The 15,880-nt window shown below is 36.5% G+C and overlaps 1 protein-coding gene across 6 annotated transcripts in view; it reads right to left on the bottom strand.

Moving 5' to 3' along the window:
- The window catches only part of MECOM (MDS1 and EVI1 complex locus), a 550,526-nt gene that overhangs the window by 44,442 nt on the left and 490,204 nt on the right, over window positions 1-15,880 (bottom strand). For all 6 annotated transcript variants that reach the window (XM_029939932.1, XM_029939934.1, XM_029939937.1 and 3 more), the window contains 2 exons: window positions 14,143-14,277; window positions 2,132-2,234 (listed from right to left, as the gene is read on the bottom strand). In XM_029939932.1, the coding sequence (XP_029795792.1) occupies window positions 2,132-2,234; window positions 14,143-14,277 (238 nt within the window). The remainder of the gene's footprint in view (window positions 1-2,131; window positions 2,235-14,142; window positions 14,278-15,880) is intronic.

Below are 15,880 nucleotides of genomic sequence, written 5' to 3'. Positions count from 1 at the left end.
TCTGAAGGAGAGAGGTTCAGAAAAGGCTTTGTAATAAGCAACCACCAGCCAGGGATGAGGGAGGATGTTCCAGGAAGTGGGAACAATGTGGACCGATGATAAAGGCCAGGAAAAGCGTGGCAGCTGGTGGAAAAGCAAAACTGTAGTAAAATGGGGCAGGTTGATAGGGTGCATGTAGGGGACCAATAGGAAGTGAAGTCAGAGATGGTAGCAGGTCCCTAGGGGATTTGGGGGGTTCCATACTGAGAAGGGAACTGAAAGCCACTGGAAGTCAGAAACCCTAGCTGGGGTGTGAGAAGTGAAGGAGAGGTCAAAGGAGACACCACTGCTCTCATCCACATACAATACTGGTTTCATTTCAACTAAACCAGTAACAAGGGGGCCAGAGCAGTAAAGAAAGCAGTATGGAGATTCAATAGAGTGTGTCAACTTTGGACCATAGAGGGTTAAGGAAGAAGGGGATATTCTAAAATAAATCACCTCAGCTCTAAAGACAGGTTTCTCAATGACATTAACCAGGTAATGGAACCATTTCCTATAGTCTGTTCTGCTATTCACAGTATTTAAGATCTACATTTAGGATCTCACCAGCAGCCTGAACACAAACAGAATCTCCAGCAGAATGGATGGGAAAGGCCTAGGTTTTACAGATGGCAAGACCTCGGCTTAAAAGCTGACTCTCCCCCTTTCTAGTCATGTGGTCTTGGCCAATTTACCTACTTTTAGGTAGCCTCAGTTTCCCTATCTGTATAATAGAAATGATTCCTCTCTTACAGGACTAATCCATGTGTAAGACTAAATGAGATAATAAATGGAGAGCATATAATATCTGGCATACAGTGTGTGTGTGTGTGTGTGTGTGTGTGTGTGTGTGTGTATGTGACACAATGAAAACAAAAAGCAACTGACAGGTCCAAGGGTTTTGTAAAGGCAGATAATCTGTGAACGGTAGCCCTAAAAGAAGAATAGTCACTTATACTTAGGCTTTTTAGAATAGTAAGCTAATCACTCATATTTCTAAAAAATAATTGTTTGAAAACCTTTTTAGGTCTAACATTGACCACTGAAAGTTGCCTTGCACTAGAGAAAACTCAGATTACGTTTTGTATCCTATGCCCTCATGCCTCAGCTGTCTCAGACTCCATTGGATAAGACTCCCTATTCAGGCTGAAGCTCTACCAGGTTGGTTGAGAACACTGGGTTTCTAAGACGAAAACAATTTCCAGAAGGTTCCCAAAAATATGACTGTTATAATCTACAAAGAGGCAGAATGCAGCTCAGCCAAAGGAAAAACTGTTCAAGTGAAGAGCCAGCCAAGACGGAAGGCTGAAGTTTTCCCATCCGGAAGGCCAAAGGGATGGGAAGCGGCTCTGTCCCCACCTGTCAGCTAAGCTGGAGTGAGTAACCCTTCCAGTGGTCCTTCCAACTATAAAACATTCTAAAGACATCACGATTATATTGAACCAAATCATATTATATTAGGAGAAAGACATAGGAAAGAGGAAGAAAAAAGTACTAAATTCTCACCCCAATGGTAACACTTCAATATGGGTAGAATTTTCTCTTTATCTGTCCTGTACATACATAACTAATAAGTATAATTCTTTTGATACCACCTTCATTTGATTTAGAATAGGCCTCTGGCAAATAGAGATTTTTCTGGCTGTAAAATTTCCTCGTGGGTACTTTTCCCCTTCCCCCAGCCCTCTCCCGTAGAGTCAGCCCAGCTAGGATTTTACACAAGTAGACACAGTTTTCAGGAACAGAACATTACATGGGAAGAGACATCTGCTAGATTCATGAAAGCCCAAACTGAGCTCCCTGAAATGACCTGTACAGTGAAAGGATTCTCACCAGAGTCTAAGGCACTGACAAAAAAGTTTGACCATGTGATATCTCAGTTGAAATATTCAAAATCCCTTTGGCCTCCACTTGAGGGAAGACCTCTGCTTACTTGAACTTCACAGTAATATTAGCCAGACAACAAGCCAAGAGAAGAGCCACTCACAAAACCGACATTGAAGAGCCAGGAAAATGGACAAATGCCAACTGTGATGGACCCCTGGGGATGCTCTGTCACAGGGACCAAACGAGGGCGACGAGGATGGTGGTGTGAACAGCACTCACTCACCGTGGATATCCGGTGCCATAGTTTCATGGGGGTAGTCTTCACTCTTCATGAACAGCAGGAGTTCCTCTCCTGGCGAGATGTCCGTGACTACTCTATAAAATATCTTCAAAATGCCAGAAAAGGGGGGGTGGGAAGAGAGAAAGAAGTGAATGTTAAGAAAGGGCAAGCCATGCACTACTATCTGTCATTTTTTCAGAGCGTAACAAAAATAATATTATTTTTGTCAAAAGAAGTGTGACTTCCTGTTTCATGTCCTGAAAGTTAGCCTTCCGATGTCCAATGGAAAGCTGTGATCCTTATGCCAGTTCGAAAATCTCTCCCAAATCCTACTTCCCCAATCAAATTGTCTTAAGGCAAGGCTTGCTGTGTCGCATGCCCCTCTGTGTCATGTTTAGCAAAGAACTTTCCCTTTTCCGAATGCCGCACTCTAGTGAACCACACACGTCTTCCCAGAGCTGAGTGTGTCCGGCATTGCCCAGCAGTAGCCTCGCTAAGGGCGGCAGGGCACAACTGCCTTTCTCAGCACGTGCTCAAAAGCAGCACCTTCTCTACAAGGTGTTTTTAAGGGAATGCACTGGAAGGACATGACATAAAGAACCGGTCTGTGGAGCACATCGTCAAAGGAGATTATTTTGTTTTGAAAAAACTTAATCCCTCTCTCACCAATCATCAGTACTCCCAGATCCAGGACTTGACCTCATGCCTCAGCTCCTGATTCCCACTCTCTGAAAGCAGGCAGTATGCCTTTAATTGATTCATTTGCCAGGGTAGTAGGGGGTGGTACTTATTCCCCTGCTTTCTAGCAAAATTCTGAGGAGAAAAAAATTGAATAAATCTGTTAATGACTGACTAATCAGCTGTGGGGCAAGTGTGGACCTATAATCTCCTAGACCTACTCCCTCCTCCCTGACCTCTACCAGCTCTGTGACTTTAGGCAAGTCATTGTCTAACTGACTTTTCCAGGCTTCAGGGTTTTTCATTTATAAAAGCATTTAATTCACAAAAAAATACAAATATCTAATTTGTTACGCTATACACCTGAAACTAAAATAATGTTATATGTCAATTATATCTCAATAAAAAAGCACTTACTCATGAAAATGTTCAAGGTGCTTATTCATTTCATCACAAAAATGTTCTTAGTTTTTAAATTTTATTCCAAGATTATCTGTTACATAACAATTCCATGACCAGATAGAGGTTGTGGAAGAAAGAATGCGATTATACAACTGACTGGTGAAAATCAGACCAGTAACAGCTACACACACACACACACACACACACACACTCACACACAATACCAACAGAAGCAACAAAGACAGCAAGTAAACTAGGGATTTGATTCTGCTCAGTCTCAATCCAATGGGGAGAAAACACACATCACACAAATTACTAAGAACTATGACCATATATTTTTAGAGGACATTGCTTTAACTGTGTTGGTTTCTTACGTGATATTTGATATTTCAAATTGAGAAAAATTGAGTAGACTAATATCTTATGAGATCAATAAAGGTGCGCATAACTTTAATTGTATTTATCTATTTGTTTATCTTCTGAAAAGCAGAGGACACCACACGTAAGTATGTGCCTCTTTATTCCAGTAGGTGGCTCTAACGTCCAATTGTTGATTTTTTTCTATAAAAACATCACAGTACAAAATTGTGCTAAATTCAAAAAATAACTCAATGAGGACTGTTTTCTGTTTAGTTTCTTTCCTGTCAAAATAAAATCATTCTCCTTCATTCAACAGTAATTTAACCAGGTGAAGTTGGTTTACAGAAAACAATGCCAAACATAAAATGTTGCTAGAACATGTTGGACTATAAGCTAAGATTCTTTATATCCACCCACAGATAGACTCCAAAATCTTAAGAAAATTATTCCGTGTTATGTGCTATTTCTACAAAAACCAGTGAATTTGCAGTTTGTATCTTATGAACCCTAACCCTCACATTTTCCTGTTTCTGGAAGTACACGGAGAGGAACAGTTCTGTTCAAAAAGTTATCAGATTGAAAAAAAAAATTGATTGTGCATTTGCTTTTTTCCCCCTCAACCTTCCAGTTAAATGCTTATAAGTACCCTATTTCATTCTGGCATTCTATTTCCCCTTAGAAAACAATGGACTTCTCTCAACAGTTTGAATCACCTCTTTTTTTGGCATCTCTCAAAGGTTTAACTTATTAGCTTCCTTTCCAACAACATGTTGACATTTGAATTGTGACATATTAGAACTTTTCGGTGGCTTCTCGGAAATAGGGAGGTTAAAGAGACAAAACCCTGCAAGACCGTAAAACAGGGCAATTGTCTCTGTTGGGGAAGGCGGCGTAGGTAGACAGACACGGCGGATCATTTTAAGAAAGTATCGTGAGATTATCATTCCTTTGTAGTCCACTATTAATCATGTCTCTTTTAATTCCATTTTAGAATTACTCAATCCAATGCGAACAGTCCAAGAAACAAAAGAAAATGATAGGTACATTGTAACTATATATTATGAAGACAATTCTCTTTGCAGAGACATAGATCACGACTGTCATTTCCCTTTAAGTGCCCAGATTGTCATGTGAAGAATATTGAGTGCATAAAAAATAAAAGACACGGAAGAGTGTTGATGTTGGCTTTATTTACTGGAGGTAAAAGGTGACATTCCAAGCCATGAAAGGCAAGGCAAAGCAGAGTGGGTTTTGACTTCAGGGTGTTCTTTTCGATTTTAAGTGAATTTTTATGGTGCTCATGAAACTGAGGTTTGAAAAGAACTGGCAAGCGCCAGACGTAATGAGGGCAGATTCTGGGCACGCTTCCTCACACAGCAATAAGAATGTGCCTCAAAGTCCCATCTGCCACACCCTGACAATTCTAGTGTTTTCTTTCAAGGTGTTGCTGCCATTTGCGATCCTCTTTATATCTCATCTCTTTGGACCTTAGATTGGGCAAAACTCTGTTTTCCCACCTATGATTACAGTGGCCCCCAGATCTAATTTGAATACTCAAATCCAGAGCGGCTGACATCTCAAGTTAATGTATGTTCTAGCAATAATAATACACAGGCAGGCCTTTGAGGGATGAAGGAGTGGTTTAAACAAAAACAGGGTGACAATTTGCTGCCTCCAGACAGTTGCGGGGAGGAATGATGGAACGGAATCTTGGAGGAATCAAGCCTCTCAGAAATAAGATATCACAGCTACACTTTTATATTATATAACAGGTCTTTCAGCAAATAAAAATACAATACATAACAGAAGTGATTTATGCAGCTTTTCCCCACAGGTTTGTATATTAAGTATTCTTGGCCATGTTCCTAAAAAATATAACCGTAACGTCTTTAAACCCAGTGTATTCTCAAAATATCGGCTCTATTGCAGTTCTATGAATTATATGTCAACTGAGTTATATACCAGAAGCAGAGATCCTACCAATATAACCTCTCTGTTTTTTGTGTTGGAGAAAAATGGAAGGGAATCAATTACTCTGTTAAATTTCATAAAAGAAAAGATCTCTTCTCCCATCAGGGGGCTCTATGGAAAAAGTTATCTGGATCCAAAATAAAAATGTCCTGATCTGGGATTTTGTAATGAATTCAATTCAAGTACATAAAGAGGGACACCAAAGTTTCAAATGCTTGAAAAGGTTCAAATTGATATAAAAGGGTTGTTGATTTATTATTTTGTTGTGTTTCCCTCAGAATGCTTTATTAAAGGGGAAAAAAACTCAGTTCCTCACAAGATTAGTTGAAAAATAAGAGGAACAGGGCCTAAGAGTATAAGAAAATAGGAATATATAAAAATTCCATTCTTTTAAAAGTCATGATAAATATTTTTTAAATGTGTTAACTTCTCCAGAATTTTCTCTTTGGTAGCTAATACCAAATTCCAGAAATACAACATGTTATGACCATGACCTAATTGTCCATACATTTGACATGTTTTAAAGTTAAGGTGTTTTTTTTCATTTTATCATATAAAAAATTTAAATTTCCAAGTATCTTTGTGGGCTCTTTTTATTTTTCCAGAGAGCTATATTTCTATCTTTGTAAGTCTGGATAAAGATCTAGATCTCCGGACACCTCAATTTATAAGAACAAATATTTATAGTCAATATTTTAATAGACCATTTTGTATTTTTTTAATTTGCTAAAATAACTCAGTAGTGAAATTTCTGAATATGTTTTTTAAGGCTAAGCCTTTCAAGTATTTGAAAATAAAACTAGAAATGCCCCAAACCGTTCACTTTTATTAGTGGTAAAATTCACAATTTAAGGCATAAATGTAATACTACACATGTATATAGGAATTACTCTAAACATTATTATTATACTTAATGTATTTCAATCAAACCTTGAAACAAGTTCCAAATGCCAAAAGAATATCCATTCACTTAACATTCAGAAGACTAAACTAGGGAAAAAAGGCCATGATGACTGGATTCGATTTAACAAATTTTAGATTTCCAAACATGTATTTTCATACAATGTTATATATAAGCATATATGTGCCCAAGCACATATATTTTATATGTGATGTATAAACATGGCACAGTATACACCTCGGGGAAATTTTAAATTTGTAATCTCATATTTTATGTATTAATATAAATAAATGTTTAACAGAATATGCTTAATTCAAATGATATATCATATAAGTGATATGTAATTATATAGCATGTTCACATAGTACACTGTATATAATACATGTTATATAGAATTATATATTATTTATAGTTGGAATTGGAATTAATCATATTTTGCTAAACATGTACCTTGTTTTGTTATTTCAGTCCAGGAGCACAAGCACTAAAATGAGTATGGACGCTTATGGGCATTCCATTAGGAAAGTTAATAGACTATAAAAGACTTTAGACGAATTCTGTTTTATACTGTCAAGGCCTGTGTTCAACCTAATCCTCCACCAAATAGACAATGCTACTATTTGTATTTATAAATGGTAATAATATGGGTCCCTGTTTATTATCCTATAAAATAGAAGAATCTAGAATCTGTCAGACCAGACTTACAGTCTAGTTTGCTATGCTTGGATCAATTTAAAGTATTATGCTTGTACTATTGAGACAGAAGAGAAATTCAGTGCACGGGGGGAAAACAAGAAAAAAGGAAAACACATCATTTACTTTTAAAAAGATGAACAAGGGCTCATTGTTATGAATCCCCGTTTATTTTTCCTGGTCAAGCACTGAAGTTTTATTTATGCTTAATAGACTGCATTTGGCATGTCTAAAAATGACACAAGTGTGAATTATGAATGACCTTCAACCTATTCAGGAAGTTGTAATAATTGAAATAATAGAGAAATATACTCCCTGCAGAATCTGTACTGTGCTGTCCTTCTCACTTTGAAGTTGACAGTTGATTTCTTCCTTTTCCAGCTCCCAAAATTTACCCTGAATGTTTTATTTTCTATAGCTTCATGCAATTTACCAGTCAGAAGACTAGGAAAAGCTGAATGGAACTTTAACATTTGGAAGGTAGGTGGGAGGGAGGAGGTGACAGTTTGCGTATCTGAACAAAGTCAACATTAGATATGAGCACATCTGTCAGCCTTGGTGCTGCAGAGAGGTCACATCAGGTCCACAAAGACAATGTGTGCAAATGAGCCGGCTTTAGAAAACACAGTCTGGACCTCTAATCAACCTACAGCAATGTGGGAAACTTTAATGTTCAGGAGGACAGGAGTGATGTCAAGTTTTTAGCCTCTAGAAGAAGGACTCTTATCATACTTTCTCGGCCATGTTGGTAAGAGATAAAGAGAAGTGTCTTCAGGAGACCTAGAGACTGATGACAGATCGGAAAGATATTTGTCCAATGGAATAGATCCTTTATCATGGCCAAATTCTACCAATGCAAACCATCTATAGTTTCCTTAATTTCTCCAAAGAGGTGGCATACTATATTTGTTAGGATGACAGTCTAAAGACTAAAAGATATTGAGAAGTATAAGGCACTATCTTTCTATATCCCAAAATATGTATACACTGATTATTTTCAGGACAAAAATATTATTGGAGGAGAAGCTCCCCTTGCCACTTTTATCTCTTTGTTAAAAACATGAAGAGAAAGCCAGGTATAATTTATTGGAATGACATATAACAGAGAACTGACCGTTGGTTTCAGTTTGTATAAATAGAGCAATTGATAATGATCCACCTGCTATTGTACCTGGAGCCTACAGTGATCCAGCCTGGAAGTCTTGTAAATTTCTTAAATACCTTTAAGGATCACTCTATAGACTCCACAAGAAATATCCACTAGCCACCTGTCCTCAATGTGGCATTTCATCTGATTCTACGAAAACTGGTCACTCTGCATGGTTTCAGAATGACTGGGAAGAGTTCCATCATCACATGATGAGGAAGCTAAAGATCATCTTTGGGTTTTTTACTAGGCTGGAGGCTTTTCTTGTGTCCCTGACCAACATGTTTTCCTCCTTGATGGATTGTAATGCATTCTGATGACTATCTTTTTGGCACCATTCCAGAAAGAGCAGAGTCTCCTATCGATATGATGCTTTGAGATCCTCCTGAATGAAAGGTTTCGTATATATGCAAACACTAATGACTCAAAATGTGCACAGAATACTTCAGGTCATCCACTTATTGAACTTCTGTGATTTGTTAATCTTCATAAAATTCCTAGTCTGCGTGACGTTATGGCTGTCTTGTGTCCTGAGTATCATTACACAAGGGAAACTTTTTCTGGGTGGAGGGAGGGCAGTGCTGTTTGTTTTATCATGTGAATATCAAATGGCAAACTATGTCTGAGACAGTTTCATCTTGGGGTGAAGGAAGTTAACTTATCAGCCAGACAACATCCCCACCCCCCACCCCGAGTCCGCGTAGGCACCGTTCGCAAGGCCAGTCTCTGGGTAGTGCCAGCTGGCATTCATCTTAAAACAGCAGAGCATAACTTTGGTATAAAAGTGGAATTTGACTTAAAAGGAAAGCAAAGAAAATGCCCAAAGCCAATAATAATTTTAACATCAAAAGAGGTCACAGAAAATGTGGACAGAAATCCTTGTAAAGGAAGAGCAAATTAACAAATTACCTGACAGTTGACGCAAACATTTTTAAAAAGTGGAAAGAGGCGAACAAATTACATTTTGCTTTTTACATAGCTGGTCTTCCCTGCTTTTTTTGTACAAATGACATTAATTGAATAATTCAGGAAAACATTTTTTTCTCAGTAAAAAGCCAAAGAAAATAACTTGATAATTGAGCCCCTAATAAGCTTGCAGTAATAGCACTGGTCTAGTGTCACAGCCGTCTGATAGAACCCTTGACGTGGACCTAAGGAGAGAGGGAAAGTGGGTGTGCCAATCCAGCCATGATCGTCCTGGAAGCAGTTAAAACTTTATAAGGTACAGCACAAACGAGAACAATGCCTGTTCCAACTGAAAACACTGTAGAATCTTGCTGCCCTTCATTAACCACAAGAGAGCTGGCAGAATCCCTTAAGTGACTGCTGACCTTGAGTTCTCTGAGGGGCCCCCGTTCTTCTATATCTTATTTCTTCAAAATATACATCAGGCATTGGATAATCTCGTATTGACACATTTCTTTTTATTCAAAGTGAACAGCAGACTTCTCTTATTCTACTCACTAAATACCAGCTGTCAAGGGCCTGTTTAAAAATGAAAGGACTTATCACCTTGTGTAAATGACAAGATTAATAATGTCTTGGGTTTCTGAGAACTTTATTCCAGTTATAGAGCATGTTAAGGGCAGGCCAGGAGTTTGAATGAAACCCGTGTTCCCTTCCATGATCAGAATACACACACACATATAAAATGTTACCTCAAAGCATACACCCAGCTCATTCTAATTATCTTGAGTGGAAAGGCAGGTCTTAAGTCTAAAAAGTCAACTTACATGACTTTTGCCTTCATGACCTGTCTGATTACAACCAATATGGTTTCACCATGAAGTGGTAGAGGAAAATCCATGTCCAAAGAGCTACCGCATAAGTGCCTCAAATTTATGAACGTATTACAGATGAGAACTGGCCTTGTTTGAGGTGGATAGGGGGTCCAGGGGTCATCTTGTCTTTGATCAAGGGAAAAGTATAGAAATGTGGAGGTTTGAGAAAACTTAACAAAGGATGGAGGGAAAGACAGGAGCAGGTTGGGACCAAATCTAAAGCAATTCGCTATCTCCGCCCAGGAGAATGGTCTGTAAAGATATCTACAAGACATCAAAGGAAAGGACATAAACTAGCCAGAATAAAAAAGAAAGAAAACATCAGCAAACCATCTAGATGTTTGCCTCCTTAACATTCGACACATGGGTGATTCTAGATGCAAATGAAACTCAAAGTAATTAACTGTCTTCATGCTTCCTCTACGTATTTGGCTCTCCTGAGGATGTCTTCTGGAAAGAGCTGTCATTATCCAACTCTCCGCTTTTGCTCCTGCCCTGCTCTACCTCTCAGGGCCAGCTCTTGCTCCTGAAAACAGCCAGGGACCATTTCAGACTGGTAAAATGTAAAAATATTGAAGCATTGTCTGTCTCAATAAAAATATCCAGCTAAATGAGGTGCCACAGCAGTGTGGCTATGTAACACTGTACAAAAACTTTAAGGACTATGGGGGAAATAATTAGGACTTCAAGGATAAAAAAAAAAAAACCTTGGATATTATAATGGATCTTCTATTTTAGGATCTGAATGTGTTCGGAGTTTAATTTACTAGTGTCTTTGGTGTGGCCTTCTTCTACAAAGATAAATTACTATAGTTAATATAATATTTTCAGGGAGCTGGCAAAGGATATCAGCCAGAAGCTGCAGCTACTTAGAAATTATGATTTAAGCACTCATGCCAGTATTTTCAGAACTCCTATCTCCAAAACCGTCACTGCAATAATTTTGAAAACATGAAGAGACATCTAAAAACAATGAGCTTGAGTCTTTTTAGGAAGCATTAAGAAAGAAAACTGCCACAAAGCTCACTCTGGCCTGGAAAAAAAAAGTCCTGAAATAAAATAATTCACAAAAGTCTACTGGAAAACTTAAATTCAGGAAAATCCCCTCAAATAAAATGCTTGTACAGAGGTATTAGAAAAATGTTAATCGGTGGTCTGTTTTTATGAGATGAACCAGATTACATCTCTTTCCAACTTTACTTGAAAATCAAAACCCATGTTGTTTCTAAGTACTTCTCCTAATCAATATGGGTTTTATCCAGTACACACGTTTTGACTGTCTCACTATCAACTGTATTATCACCTTAGCAAGAACATTTTTTCACTTTTATATCACTCCCCCACATCATTATACAACGGACCCAAATTGACTAAGCTTGAACTTTAATGTCAGAATTTCTAAAAATATCCACCTTTGCAAAAATAAACTATAATTTATACACCGTTGTTTTGTTCCGGGTCATCTTTTCCTTTCTTTGTTAGATACTGTAATTATTACCATGACTAGGTTACAGTGGAAAGATCCATCTGACATTCTTCCTCTTTAGAGTCCAGGACTCATACCTGTCATGATATTAAAATTCATTTTCTAAACTTGAGTGCTATCTCAGAATTGGAGTGAAGAGAAACATTTTTTTAATAATTTCTTTGAGAGTGTTTCATTTACATTTGCATCGTGCAGGTGAGTTGATGCTGTTTGTGTTTAATAATTACCCCTCATCCAGGGTCTCTCGTTATGGACCTTAAATACATCTCACGCAATGGGAGTGTTCCTGATTTGATGAGTTGACTTGCTCACCACTTGGCAGCTCTTACTCCTCATGGAAAAGAGAGCGAAAAAATAGACCTACAGAATCTCTTTAGTCAGCTCTTCTTTTCATTGTACCTAGTCCAGCATTCACATTTCAAAGCTGTCTGAAATTTTAGTCTTAATTAACTTTTAGAACTATGCATACAAGATTATAGATGAATATGTTTATAACATATGCATACGTTGTTTATCTGTTCTCTTTTGTCTTGTCAACTGGGCTAAGCAGGATTGTATGCATATATTGCCTATCACACAAATCTGACTTTTACCTCTGGCTTTCCTGTCTCCTTGTTTATGGGTGAACTTACTTGACCATGTAATGTCAATTTCACAATGATGTTATTTGATAGGCACTCTGTTACCATCTTAGATTTCTGCCAGCATAACACACATATTTAAAATGAGTGCTTACAGAAATAATAGGTATGTGTCTAATAGTGACCTTTTATGTTTTCCCTGATTAACTATTTTCCCTGATTCTTCCATTAAAATAAGTAAACATGCTATTCATTATGGTATGAAGCCAGCATATTTTCTTTGGAAAGCAATCTATTTTACAACATGTACCTCAAAAGTAACTGTGTTAAAATATAAATGCCTACCTTGATCAGCAAGCTAATTCAGAGTCAGCAATAGGAAAACAGTTTTGCTTTTTTAATGTAATTAAGATTCTCAATGATGAGTGCGTTTACTATAAAATATTAGACACATAAATGTTAGATTAAAAAAATGTATTGGCCACGAGTCCCATTCTTACACCATTCTTTCACTGATCCTACAACAGTTTGATCTCTCCAGAGAGATACCTCCTATTGTCAGTAAATGTGGATAGCAAATAATTATTATGTTATAATTACATTATTTCATCTTACAGCTCCCTTTAGAGGTCCATCAGCTCCTTTATTGTAAGAAACATAGCCTAAAAAAAATCATTCATTTATGTAATACCTATGCATTTCCCACATCTGCAGAGAGTGTGTGCTCAAAAAGTGTTGTTGTTGATGTGACAGCAACTCCTATGACGGACTTGGGATATTTTCTGCCCCCAATCAATAGTTAATTTAATAATGTTTTCCTCTGTCAATAATGCCTCTTGTTTTCTTACAGCAAAGACAGAAAAAAAAAAAAACCCACAATCCAATTGATTGTTTTATTATTTTTGATATATGTTGAAGATTTTTAAATGATTCCCATTTAAACCTAATTTCACAATTTACTACCTCATACAGTTTAGTCAGTAAAAATTATCTGGTAGCTGGTAAAATGCCAAAGAATAATCTCATAATGATGATTGAAACAGAGTCTTAGACCATATGACGCTAGCATTACTTAACAGCTTTCAGTTGGAAACATCTAATTTAAACTTTTCTTTTTCTTGGTGATGATTTTCACAGTAAATTTGCCACACAACCATTTTAATATGGTCTTTGAAACATATTTAATTTAGGCAACCATTGGGTTAAAAGAAATAAATGATGGGTAACATAATTAAATTCTAACCCAGCAGTGTTTATAAAACAAAAAATTAACACGCTAAACCTCTCGTTGTTTTAGGTATTGTCATACTAAGTTACAAGATTCATAACCTAACTTTATTGAGTGTAAAATGTGCTTCATGATATTTTCATGATCTTATTTCATAGCTATTGTTATTACAGTTAACCTCACTACATGGGCCTCCATAAAGCAATTTCCAGCAGTGATATTTTTCTACTTTTCACATATACAAAAGAAGTATTTTGATTAATCATAAAGTGTTACTCATTTATAATCAGGTAAGTCAATATAAAATGCATAGTCAGAGAAGTCCACATATAGATCATCCGTATATATCTACCTATCTCAAGTAAGAGATATATGATACTTCAAGTGTATCACTTCCAATTTCTGCACAAATTTACAAAGTGTTATTGAGTACCTCAATACTTTCTATGAATGTTTCTTTATTATGATGGTAAAGAAAAAAAGGTAAAGAACGTCTAGCAGTAAATAGTGCTCGGTGTTTAAATCATCAATCACACCCAGAAAACTAAAACATATATGAAGTTTACTGTTACAAAGTGAGTAAAGCACTTAAAAAAGTAGCACTGGAAGAAAACAGGGCTGCAAATAACTTTATTCTGCATCTTACTTATATTTGTACATTACCTTTCACCCTATCAACAAACAGGCCACAAGGGTCTACTGCAGCTCACTGTTATTTTTATTCTTCAGGCTTCACTGATACTTTAGTGCTCTCAAAGAAAAGACAAGAAAATCTTTACAACGTACCTGATCATTTATCTGGCATGCAACGAGGTTGTGCTGATCATAACAGCCAGCGAACCTGATGTACTTGAGCCAGCTTCCTACATCTGGTTGACTAGCATCTACGCAGAACTTCACATTGCAAAACTCATCTAAGATCTGGAAGGAAGAAGATGAGAACAATTAGTTTCCATATCAGTTCATTCACTCGAGTAGTTAATTGCTTGAAAATATTGTACACGTGTGTAGTCCTCCTTTAAGCCTTTTTACAAAGTCAGACAGCATGCATGTTAATAAAGGAGGAATGATAATAAGTTATCTTAGAAGTGGCAATGTACTGTTTTTTAAAAGAACAAAGCGATTGTAAATAATTGCCAAAACTGATCAATTGATTTCAAAAAATCCTTGTTTCCTTATTATGCATGAATGAGTGCTATTGACTTAGTTCTATTCAATGTGATTTTTATAAAAAATAATATTGAGTAGCACATATTAACATAATATTTCTAAACTAAGCAGTCAATGTTTTAGGTTCATATTGTCTTCTCATGAAAGTGTATACTTTCACATTTTTGTCCTTTAAACTAATTCGATTAAAAAACTTTAAATACTATTAAATTCCTTTTTACTCTGTATTTCACCATCATGAAACAATTAAATAATAGCCTTAATTGAAAAAGATAAGATTTGTCCCATAGATGTTTCTGACAAAACTTAAGGAAAACAAATGAAACCAAACTATTGATACACATTCATGCAAAATATGGCAACCTAATGTTTTAGTTAACACATACCAATGCATGTTTCAATTTTATGTTTAGTAAGCAAAATAACAAAACTGGCTTGTTAACAAGTAAAAATATATATTATAATGCTGTAATAAATTGCCATTGTTAAATATGCTTGTGTATTGTTATTTTTCATAAGATTTTACATTTGGCCCATCCTGAATATTAATCATTACTTAGGACACCTATTAAGCAAAAATCAACATGGGAAACATCCATTTTTGAGGTTTTGCATACTTAAACAAAGCTATTCCAATTCACTAGCAGCAATAATGTTTTAAACATCAATATTAAGAGCTGCAGAGTCTTTGACCTAATGGCAAGTAACTAGAAAAGCTGGTAATGTTCATGTCAATCAGTTAATGCAAACTTGAGGAAGTTTCCTACACAGACTAAATAAGACACTCTAAAACAAAAAATCATTAAATAACTCTCAGAGAACCTTGCTGTATCTACACCTATCTAAAAGTAAAAACCAAAACTCTTGGGTATATAGACCAAAAGCAATCTTGCATAGAATTCAGGTAATCACCTAGTTGCGGATTCAACTCATTAACTCACCACAAACTTCAAGAAGAAGCCCAGGGCTTTGAGAGCTCTAGTCAAGAGGCATTATGAATAAGCCTTTGGCCATGAGGCAATTAGAGGGCAATAAGTAGTCCCACAATTTAAAAAAGAAAAATCAAAACAGAAGATAGGGATAGTAATTGCTATACACACACACACACACACATACACACATACACACACGTCTTTTTCAAGACACCTCTTCACACTCACAACAGAAAGTCTACACTAAATACCCTCTCCAGTGAGAAAGATTTCAACAATTTCTGATTTTTAAAATTACAAACTTAAACTTGTTTTCTTCAACTCTCAATGCTGAGTAACTCAAATGGCAATGTGAGATACCCCTCCCAGATGTCTATGAGGAGCATGAATAACAATAGCAACACACATTTTAAAATAGTAAA

Source organism: Suricata suricatta, chromosome 5 (assembly GCF_006229205.1).
Source record: "Suricata suricatta isolate VVHF042 chromosome 5, meerkat_22Aug2017_6uvM2_HiC, whole genome shotgun sequence".
NCBI lineage: Eukaryota > Metazoa > Chordata > Mammalia > Carnivora > Herpestidae > Suricata > Suricata suricatta.
The sequence above is the reverse complement of the archived record's forward strand: the minus strand, read 5'-3'. Positions and strand labels throughout refer to the sequence as shown.